Source organism: Puntigrus tetrazona, chromosome 7 (genome assembly GCF_018831695.1).
Source record: "Puntigrus tetrazona isolate hp1 chromosome 7, ASM1883169v1, whole genome shotgun sequence".
Classification (NCBI taxonomy): Eukaryota; Metazoa; Chordata; class Actinopteri; order Cypriniformes; family Cyprinidae; genus Puntigrus; species Puntigrus tetrazona.
Window position 1 is genome coordinate 15,081,582 of NC_056705.1, and position 10,777 is coordinate 15,092,358.

General features: G+C 39.8%; 1 protein-coding gene across 1 annotated transcript; it reads left to right on the plus strand.

Moving 5' to 3' along the window:
• The first annotated feature begins 553 nt into the window (after nucleotides 1-553).
• Nucleotides 554-6,688, plus strand: vgf (VGF nerve growth factor inducible). The gene is made up of 2 exons (XM_043243103.1): nucleotides 554-820; nucleotides 2,961-6,688. Exon 2 carries the CDS (start codon nucleotides 2,980-2,982, stop codon nucleotides 4,921-4,923), a length of 1,944 nt encoding a protein of 647 aa, XP_043099038.1. The 5' UTR covers nucleotides 554-820; nucleotides 2,961-2,979; the 3' UTR covers nucleotides 4,924-6,688.
• The last annotated feature ends 4,089 nt before the right edge of the window (nucleotides 6,689-10,777 follow it).

Genomic DNA, 10,777 nt, shown 5'->3' on the forward strand with positions numbered 1-10,777 from the left:
AAGAGTACGCTGAAGTACTGTAACGTTGCATTGTAAATGTTTATTGTCCATTAGGCCTTGCAGGAAAACGGTTGCAACAGCTTTCAATAACGATGCATTTCAAAACATCCTGTCACGACCTGGGTGCGGAAGAGGCACATTAGCTACTCAATAAATCCAGATTAGACAAAACACGCATAAATGTGCATTTGGGGTCGTTTTTTCACCGTGCGCCGACGATTCAAGCGCCAGCTGTTTCCTCTGTGAATTTCACAGAGTAATTGCATTTATACATTTAGCTAGTGAGGCGATGCACATCGTGACGAAGGATCGTCGGTTCCTTTGTGCTACGCCGCCGTGTGCAGCTGCATCTGGAAGGGACCGGTCTCGCGCTCCCCGTGTTGTCTAGCCCTCTCTACTCGGCGGAAAAAAAAAAAAAAAAAAAAAGTACTATTTCATTCATCCCGTTTCCTTCCATTCATCTGGGCACTGCAGCGTAGCGAAGACTCGGGGTTCGATCAGCACCAAAATTCTTATCAATGGAGAGGGTGACGTCAATGAGCTAGAGTGACGTGCGGTCACGTGGGCGCAGTGGGGCCGAAATAAAAACACGGAGAGCTGACCGTGGTACTGAAAATATCCCCACAGCGCCGTGCAAGAAAAGCCAACCATACGGCTTTACACAAACGAAATCACTGTACAAACAAAACAGCAACATTCAGACAAAGAGTGTATTGTTGAAGCGGATTCTTACACGTAGATCACGAGAATAACTTAAAGACAAAGTTTGAAGAGGACACAATTGGTGCGTCGGACTGCGCTGCCACTGACAGGATTCCCGGTAAGTCCCGGCTTTCTTTTTATAGTAACAGGCAACAGCAATGGAAGACGCCGTGGGAAAATAAGTGTATATTGTAATGAGGACAAAAGAAACCAATTAAAAACGTAAAGTTTACTCTATATTAGCATGTTAAAAAAACTCATTGTATAAGGCCTACAATAAATAATAATAATAATAAAGATATGTTGTAAAATGCATTAAAATATTTTTTAATAGCTGCGTTTAAAAAGGAAAAGTTTAGGGGAAAATGTAATGTAATGTACAAAGTAAAAGTGTAACACTTGATAAAATATATATTATTGAATTATTGGTTTACCACTTTAGGAACACCGAATATTGCAACGGTGATTTGTGCACTTCATGATGAAGGTGACGGGGATGATCAATGGCACAGCTCTCATAAAGATTTTTACCACGCCCTTGCTCATGCTTTCATCATCTTTCTCATCACCATAGCATCAGATACCCAAAATAACAACGTTGAGTCCAATCACAAAAGCACACGGGAGACACTGAGATGAAAACGTTTTGCTTCGGCTTGCCTTGACTTTAGCCTTTGGGAAGTCCAATTTGATCTGTATTTTATTTTACATACTGATACGTAGCTGCTCATATGGAGCAGAGAAATGTTGACATGGCATTTAACAGCAGAGCTTTTTCGTGTCTTTCAGATGTTGTTAACCGGGTTGAATTTGTGATGGCAGGGTGGTTCAGTTTAAATCTTAAATCTAATAGATCTGTCTTAAAGCAGAAGATTATAGGCCTACTTGAGGACAAGACTTCTTAGAGCCGGATTACTTAAGTGCTCTGTTGATGAGAACTCCCCAGTGTGCTCTGTCACTGGCGGCAGAGAAAGAGGGCGTTAGAGTTGTGCTTACACTGTCGAGACACGACTCTCACAAGATCAAAAAAAAGTGCATCTGAGAGGAGATACAGACCGTTGTTTTGCTATATAAATGAGAAAAAGTTTCCGCAGCATCTGTCAAACTTTAAACATGTAAATCCGTGCACTGCAAGCCAGTTGGCACATATTTGATGATTGCTGCAGTGTTTTCTCGTGCGGCGACGAGTGGAAGTTTAGCCACATAACAAGATTTAACCTAAACATCTGTGTCGTGACGATCAAACCTCGAGCTCCAGGATCGCTTAATTTCAGAGCCAGTTTTAATTACAAAATGAAAGTGAGATCAGAACGCTCGTATGCACATGCACTGTTTTTGAGCTTCAGAAGCTTTCAAATCCAAATTCCACTGAATATTTCATCTATATGTTTTTTGGTTTTTTTTTGGATCTTAAACTTGCTTTTCATGGTCATGCCGAGATCCTCTGATCATCTTTGTATTGCTTACTCATTAACCTCCCACGCATCGGAAGGGCTCCCCGCTAAGGCGCTTTTCCTCCTATACCTTATTAGCACTGCGCCGCGTGTGCGAGCAATCACATGCACAAAAGCGCTTCGGAGCCCTCACGAAGCGCACCAGCCCAAGCCGCAGAGCCATTTAGAACGCCTTTGCAAAATCAGCTAAGCAGCAGGCAATAAAGCATAAATTATAGCTTAACAAAAGATACCCCATTCCAACGATGTAACTATTTTTGTGCAAAATATACATAAGGCTGGTTAAAATGATCTCTTCAGAGTAGAAAAATCCTCACTGAATGACAAGAGGGCAAAGTATTTGCTGAAGTGTACATTAACATTAGTTCTTCCATTATACAAATGAGCAAACGGGTCATGAAATGCTCTCAGGTATCAAACGCAAGGCATTGATACAAATATATATTTAATATAGCCTGCAGTGATTGTTGCATTTAGGAAGTCTGGAAGAAGTGATTCATAAAACGTGTCCACCATCTTACCTGAGGAAAATGTTCGTCTTCAGTTTCATTGCTCTGCACTGATGTGTGATATCTGTGCTCAAATGAATCTATTCTAGTACAATAATCACAAAAGTACATCAAAACACTATACACACACACACACACACACACACACACACACACACACACACACACACACACACACACATATATATATATATATATATATATATATATATATATATATATATATATATATATATATATATATCAGTTAATTGGCAGTACCAGATTTGACCATTTTTGAACTTCTGTCTTTCAGGTTTAACACATGTGCGGTCATGATCTGGTGGCAGCAAACTTCAAATGTCCCCTTCATTTTCCTGTTCATGTTATTTAGTCTCACAGTCAATCCTGCAACCTTCAGTCCAGTGACAGCAGACACAGTAAGTGAAAACTATGCAGCATCCTCCTCTGCTCAGCAACAGGCTCAGTATACTGAACCAGCTGAAGAACAGGGCACACAACATGAGGAAAATGAAGAAGATGATGAGCTTTTCAAAGATGTAGATCCTAGAACCCTAGCAGCTGTCCTTCTCGAAGCCCTTAACCAGCCCCAGAAGGAAAAGATGAGCGAACGAGAAGACGGGGGAATGGAGGTTGAAAAGGAGAATGATCTCCAGGGAGCAGACAGAGACAGAGATGGTCACAAAGAACTAGAGCTGGTCATGGCAGCTGCTGCAGCGCAAGGAAAAGACGATAAGGAAAGAGAAGAAGAAGAGGAGAAAAAAAGGGCAGAGGAGGAGGAACGGCTAACAGAGAAAGTGACGAGCCGTACCACTAGTCAGTCAGTACCATTAAAAGAGCAGGTGGCCCCACAGGAGGGGGCCCCAAAAGAGGAGGTGATCAAGGAGGAGGAGAGGCAGGAGCCAGAGAGAGGAGAACAGGCAGAGGAGGAAGAGCAGCTGAGTCCAGAGGAAGTGAAAAATCTGGAGACTATGTTAGAGGAATTCCAGAGCTACAGCACAGCCACTAAGAGAGAGCGTGACACGTCCACAGGCCAGAGGGAGAGCCGTGGGGAATATTTTGATTACCTAGATCGTAATGGCCTCATGAACAACGAGATCAAGCCTAAAGCTAAAGGCAATGACCTAGCACTGTCCAAGAAGAAGCTAAAATGGCAGCTCGAACAAGAGAAAAACAAAATTCAGCCCTTGCAAAGAGGAGGCAACTTTATGGATGACTTTTCCAACAACCTCGCTGCCCCAGAGGAGGAAGATGAAGAAGATCAAGAGGACGAAGAACAGCTGAGCCCAGAGGAGGAGGAGACTCGGGCCAAAGCGGAGCAAGAGGAGGTACGCAGACAGGCAGCAGAGGCACAAAGAGCCAAAGCAGAGGAAGAAAAGCTTGCAGACATTGCATCAGACATGCTCCTGAAATACATTGTGAAGCAGGACAAGAAAAAGTACCAAGACAACAATGGTGCAGAAGATAAGCGCTCGGATGAGGAGGACACTAGCGACGATGATGACATTGACCCACAGACCATCGATAAGCTGATAGAGATCTCCAGCAAGCTGCATCTTCCTGCTGATGATGTGGTGGACATCATTAACGACGTGGAGAAGAAGAAGAAAAAAGATGCTCCTGAAAATCTCCCATGGCAACGTCCTCTTGTTCCGCCTCCAGCCCCCGTTGGACTTTCTACGATGTTACGTAAACCTCCTCCCTCAAAGCCTCCTCAACCGAACACAAACCCACTAAAAGCCTGGTTCAAAGACAGGGCCTCAGTCAAGCCCAGCAAGCAAGACATTTGGACGAGGCAGCAGTGGCCCTTTCGTACCTACCCTTCCTACAGTTTCTATCAAAAACCATACAGGGGATATTACCCCATCTACGTACCACCTCCAAAACCGAAATCCCGTCTCTATCCCAAGCCCTCTTTCTCCCTCAACGACGTCCTGGGAAACTCACTGGACTATGACTTTGATTACTCCCCCAGACGGAAGCCCCGACCCTGGGCGCAGTCTCGCCAAAGAGTCCAACCAGCCTTCCAGCGAAACTTCTACTTCCCTCACCCTCGGACTTTCAAAGCCGTTCCCATGCCTAAACCCCGGTCGCCTCCGCGTCGTTGGCCGTCCTTCTATTACCCAGCCCCAGCTCCTGTAGTCACCAGGGAAGATGATTACTACAGTCCGTTGAGGCAGCCTCCACAAGAGAGCGAAGAGGAGCTGGAGAACTTCATTGAGAGAGTCTTTATGAAACATCCCAGGATGTTTCAGTGAGTAGACTGGGGGAAAAAACAGCAATGAGGAGGAGGAGGAGGAAAGTGAAAGGGAACAACTTTAAGACTGTTCATGGCCAATGTATCATCTTCTGTTTTTTTTTTCTGAAATAAGTTCCGTCATACTCATTTATTTGTCTCAGATTCAAAGTTTACCCTCAAGACAGAACATATTCAGGATCCTCATGCCTAACTAACCACATCTTCCACCGTTCCTCCCCCTGGAGAGACTGAAAGACCAGCAAAGGTACTGGAGCGGTAAGAGGAAAGGGTACTTAAATCTCTCAAATATACCCAACACCGAAGTTCTGCAGACCCCTACAAGCCTTTAAAAAGCCTGTTAACATTGAACGGCATGTTTTCATCCAATACAAAGACATTTAAGATGGAATCTTGAAAAGACTTGCCATTATTATGGAAGCAACCCCATTAAGTCTTAAGTATCTCTTTTGTTTTGTTTATTTTGAACATTTAAAATCCCAGTGGTCGGTATCATTGATCATAAATGTAGAGAGGGATAGCAAAAAATACTCTAAATGCACCTTTAAAGGAACTCAAATGTGCAGATTTATTCAAAAAAAAGAAACCATTACAGTGCCATAAGGTGGAAATATACATTTTTTTTATTCTATACACCAAATTTATTAAGTCTTGTACCTCAGAGTATTCTGCTTGAGCATTTACCATTTGTGCGTTCTCTTGTGAAACAAAGGACACACTCTAAGTCTTGTACATAGGATTAGTTTCTTATAGCTGTCTGCATTTTGAATTTTTTCCTTCAATGTGTTTATACCATTGTTTTTTACGCAAAAAGATAGAAAGCTGGTGTAAAGGACATTCATACATTCCAACGATTTCTAAGGAACAAATTTATTATTTCAAAGAAGCTGTTTTGAATACAACTTTTAATTGCCTTAAGACACTCTCTTCCCCTTTTCAGATGAGCAGCATTTTTGTCACAGACTAGCTGAAAGGATTGTTCAAGCTCAAACTGAAAAGCAGTGATCAGCCTTTCAACGTGTTTTACAAATAAAACAAATATATATAAAGAAAATTAAAACATGTACTTCATGTTTGTGGTTTTAAATGTGTCAAATGTTAATGGTTTATTCAAGAGTAACCTTGCCCCTACGACAGCTACATCTTACCAAAACCAATCACTGGGCCAATGAGAGCTCGATCAAAAAGCATAGACAATCTATTAAATGATTACAGTTCACGTGGAAAGGAAGCAAATCAGATCTGCTCAATATCAGCGGTAACGTTAATTAAGTGAAAATTTCAATCCGAAAAAAAAACTAAAACTAAAACTGGCTAAAATTGTCCCATATGATATTATTAAAAGGTAACAAACTGGTGCTTGTCAATCTGGGATTTATTGTAAGGGGGAGGCATACACAGTTCTAATTTTCTTTAAATGGTTTGAAAGACTGTCAGATGAAAGCTAAGGGAAAAATGGTTGAGAATAGCTGAACCAGAGGAGGAACGTTTCTGCACGTTACTGTAAACTTGCATCTAAAATGTGTTGCTTCTTTGAAGACATTATGAGCATTGAAAAAAAAAAGTATAAAAAAATGATGAATGACTAGTGTATCCAAGTAAAAATGCCGTTAAGTCTTGTGTGAGGAAAAAATGTTTATGTCCTTTCTAGATGTATCTTGTACGTAACATAATAAACATGCGTTTGCTGGATGTAAATAACCGCATGTTGATGACTAGTTTTGCTACAGAGAGAGAAATAAATAAACTTGACTATTTTTTATTAAGATTGTTTTTTTAATTCCTTCTTGGAAAGAACATGGCTGTGAGATTTGCACACATCTCATACATTTATTTGCACCCTAACAGTCCCTGCACGTAGCATACTCCAACTAAACAGCAAGACATTGCTACAATTAAAGCTTTGGTGTACCTTGTTCCATTACTAGATGGTACCATAAAAGCTTAGAACAAAAAGATTGTAAAGTCTGTTAACACAATATACTTTGACAAGAAGAAAATTTGCACAAGACACCGAAACAGGACTGAGATGTAAAAGGAAGTTAAACGTGAACATTTGCAGTCCCAGAGTGAAAATCTTTCAGAGATGATCTCTCTAATGAGCTCATTTGATCAGCAATTAGCCCAACAAACTGTGTGAGCCCTGGAGCCAATCAAAGCCACATAACATCTCCCTAATTGCATGCAAGGTTGAATTTTCTCATAGCTTTGATATGGCATACGTGAGGGAAAAAAACAGACACGTATGTGCACACACACATTATTAGGAGACAAAAGCGTATTAAAATAGGGCTAGAGGACAAATTTACTGTTGAAAGGGATCATGAAGCTATGTAACAAGAAAGCAGGTAGGGCAGGGGTCTCGGCTAATGAGAGACTGAGCACATTAGTAGTCCCACTAGGACTGCTGCGTGCAATCAAAGACTTTCAGCAAGGAAGGCTGTTCTGGGAAGAGACGTCCCACTATCACACCGCATGAGATATGTTTAGGAGGGAGGTCTGCTTTGCATTCGAGTAAATGAACTTGAATGAAGGCATAGTTCACTTGAAAAAAAGCTGGAAAAAAAAAAAAAAAAAAACTCTCAAATGAGTCCAAGAGAATAACAAAACTCAAAAATATTGTAAAAAGGCTTTTTTCTTTTAGTCGCATGGCTTTAACATGGAACAACATGAAGGCAAGTAAATGACAACTGCTTTGAACTCACCTGCATTTAAAAGCCCATTTACAGTACATGAAGGACAAATGAATGACTCATGTTTAATAAGTTACCACTCTAAACTAAATGACTTGAATGTGTATTTAATTATTCTTTCACTAATAAAACTAAACAATTACATCAATTTACCTGTTAATCAATACTGCATAAGTTAGAGAGGCATTTTTATTAAATCAAATTTAAATAAGTGAAAAAATCATAAGTGAAAAGTACATTTAGATGCACTTATATAGAAATACATTCACTCTAAAGTTCCTGTGGAGATGTGTCGTTTCTCAAATAAACTAAAGTTGTTTCAGAATATAGATATGTAGTTTTTTTGGTTTGTTTGTTTTTTTTTACAGTGTACAGATGGAGAATGATTTTTTTATTCAATGTGACTGTGGGTGTCCTCAGAACAAATTAAATTGAATTTTGCTTTATTTAAAACAACGTGTCAGAGGAGTAAAAAGTACATTTATAATACATTTATTTGATATTTAGTTTATTTATATAGAATATTATTTTACATATTTAGATTTAATGGTAACACTTTATAATAGGTAACTATTAACTATGGCTTTTCCATCAATAAACTCTTAATTTGCTGCTTATTAATAGGAAGGTAGTTAAGTTAAGTGAAGTTTAGGTATTGGGTAGCATTAGGGATGCAGCATAAGGCACTGATGTCTTAATTAGCAATAATAATCTAATAATAATTAATATTCTAATAATATAATTTATTCATAGAATTCAATCTCTATCTAGACCGTGCAGTAAAACTGAACATGGTCAAACATGGTGAACCTTCATGTGCAAAGTCCTTTACACTTGAATCATTTGACTTTAGTTTGCAATGTTATCAACAACAACTACTTAAGACAATGCTGGAAGCAAACAAGTAGTGACAACTTCCCATGAATAAGTCAAAAAAACGAGAGAATTATGAAGGTTTTCATAACAAACACAGAAACCATATTAGATGAAGGAAATCACAGACTAATGAAATGAATAGTGAAACTGTAATTAACAACGAAAAGGCTTGGAATACAGAGATAAAGAAGTGGCGAGGGGTAGTCAATAATAATGTTAATGAAGAAAGTGAGGGGGTGGCTATGAGAAAGAGAAATAGAGAGAATGGGGCGACGAAGAGGTTGATAAGGAGAGCGCAGCCCACGGAGGAGCAATGATTCATGAGTCACATGGTTGAGAGGTGAGTCATACTCGCTCTGCTGCAGAACCCTCAGCCTCCAACACACACCGACAATCCTTTGTCATATTCACTTACTCAGGCACAGCCACTGGGAAAAGTAATTGTCAAATTCAGTTCAACAGACTCTAGAATGCCACCCGATTCAATTAAATATAAGGAGAAACATCTAACAATGCGTGTTAAAGCCAATCGTGCACAATCGGGCAAAACTGAAAAAAAAAAAAAAAAGCATGCGCACATATCAAAGAGAAAAACACTCCCCTTTTCTGACACCTGCGCAGCAGCACACAAACAAAATGACAAACATCATTTCCCGAAGGCTTGCCCAGAATACAGAGGAATGAAAATGCACTTTGTTCTCTTGATCAAATATCGAATCTGTCCGACATTCACTATGACTCAAATCCCAAACACCCCCGATGCAGGGAAAAAAAAAAAAAAAAAAAAAAGCTCAGCATAATGGGAAAACCCACGGAAAACCCATATGTTCCGCCTCCACTAAAAACGATCTCTGCCAAGTCCATCAGAGTGTTGGCCTGGCTCGGTCTTCACATTTCATTATGGAGGTGAGAAGCTCTAGGGTGGGTTTGCCTGTAAACCCTGTCCCAAGATCAGCTTACACTGGCAGTCATCTGAACAAAACCAAATCATTTAAAGGGCAAGTCTGAAACAATAAGGCCAAATTACGATATGGACTGCTCGTCGGGACGGAGATATATTCTATAGGGCACCATTTCCGGAAAGGGATCAAAGGTTAACCTAGAAGTCACCTTTATAAAATGTAAAAAGAGGGTGAGTCTCAGTCTTTACAGAGTAACTGTACATAAGGATAATGGCAAAGAAGTAACAACATGACATTAAAAATTCATCATGAGGTAGGCAGAGAGGCCAGGCAATTACGACGGGCGGAAGGAGGTGGGGGAGAAAACGAGAAAGAGAGAGAGAACATGCAGAGGCACTTGGCAGAAACTCGGTTTCCACTAGAGATGCACTGGTGCCAGATCAATGGGAAAAGACTCATACAGGGGAGAAAAGAGGGCAGTCATCCATCAAACTATCAGTGTGAGACCAGCATATTATACTTACTGTCATAAAATGTGCTCTACAGAAGCTAAACACTGTTTTAAGTAATCACAAAGACAAGTTTGATTAACTTTGCAATTACAATGACTTATTCGTCAGATGACGCTGTGGAAACGCATCTGCTGCAAAGGCCAGATTGAGGACGAGGCTATGTTTTGTTGGCTGTGAGTTTTCAGAACTTCCATTATCCTGTGAATTTCTACAGCAAAATATGACAGATCTATAGTAACAAAAGCCAAGAGATTGCTGACTACTGTAAGCATCCATTACTGGGGTAAAACCCTCTTATATATCCCTAAAAGGTGCACTTTAGCACACTTTAGTAAACTTTAAAGGGTAGACAGGATATAAAAGTGTACTTTAAAAGAATATACGGGGTTAAGCTCAGTCAGCAGCACGCATTCATCAAGACATATAACCTTATGGACAAAATAATCTTAACACTTTTTTAAGTGAAAAAGTGTCTTCTCACATACACCAACATTGATGGTAGGGATGCAATGATTTTTAGAGAGGCGGTCCGATCCGATATCGATTCAATCTGATACCAGTGCAGTTTCGTTTTTTTTTTTTTTTCTCATCAATTTTCAAAAATACCATTATAATCGAGGTTAGCGGATAATTCAGCTGCAAAAGATGCTCAAAAAAAAATCATGGGTGCACAATAATTTTATTAAACCTAATGAAATATTTTTTTATTTACAATAAGAGAAGAAGTGTGTAGGACTAAATCTGGTAAACAAGCAAATGCATGTTATAGTACATACATGCATACACACTATAAAAATGAAAAGTAATTTCCTTTCTATGCGTCTATAATACAGGCAGCAACATATGATAGATTGGACGGATCAAGAAAGATT

Coding starts and splice junctions, on each gene's coding strand:
- vgf (XM_043243103.1), top strand. CDS start 2,980: ATGATCTGGTGGCAGCAAACTTCAAATGTCCCCTTCATTTTCCTGTTC.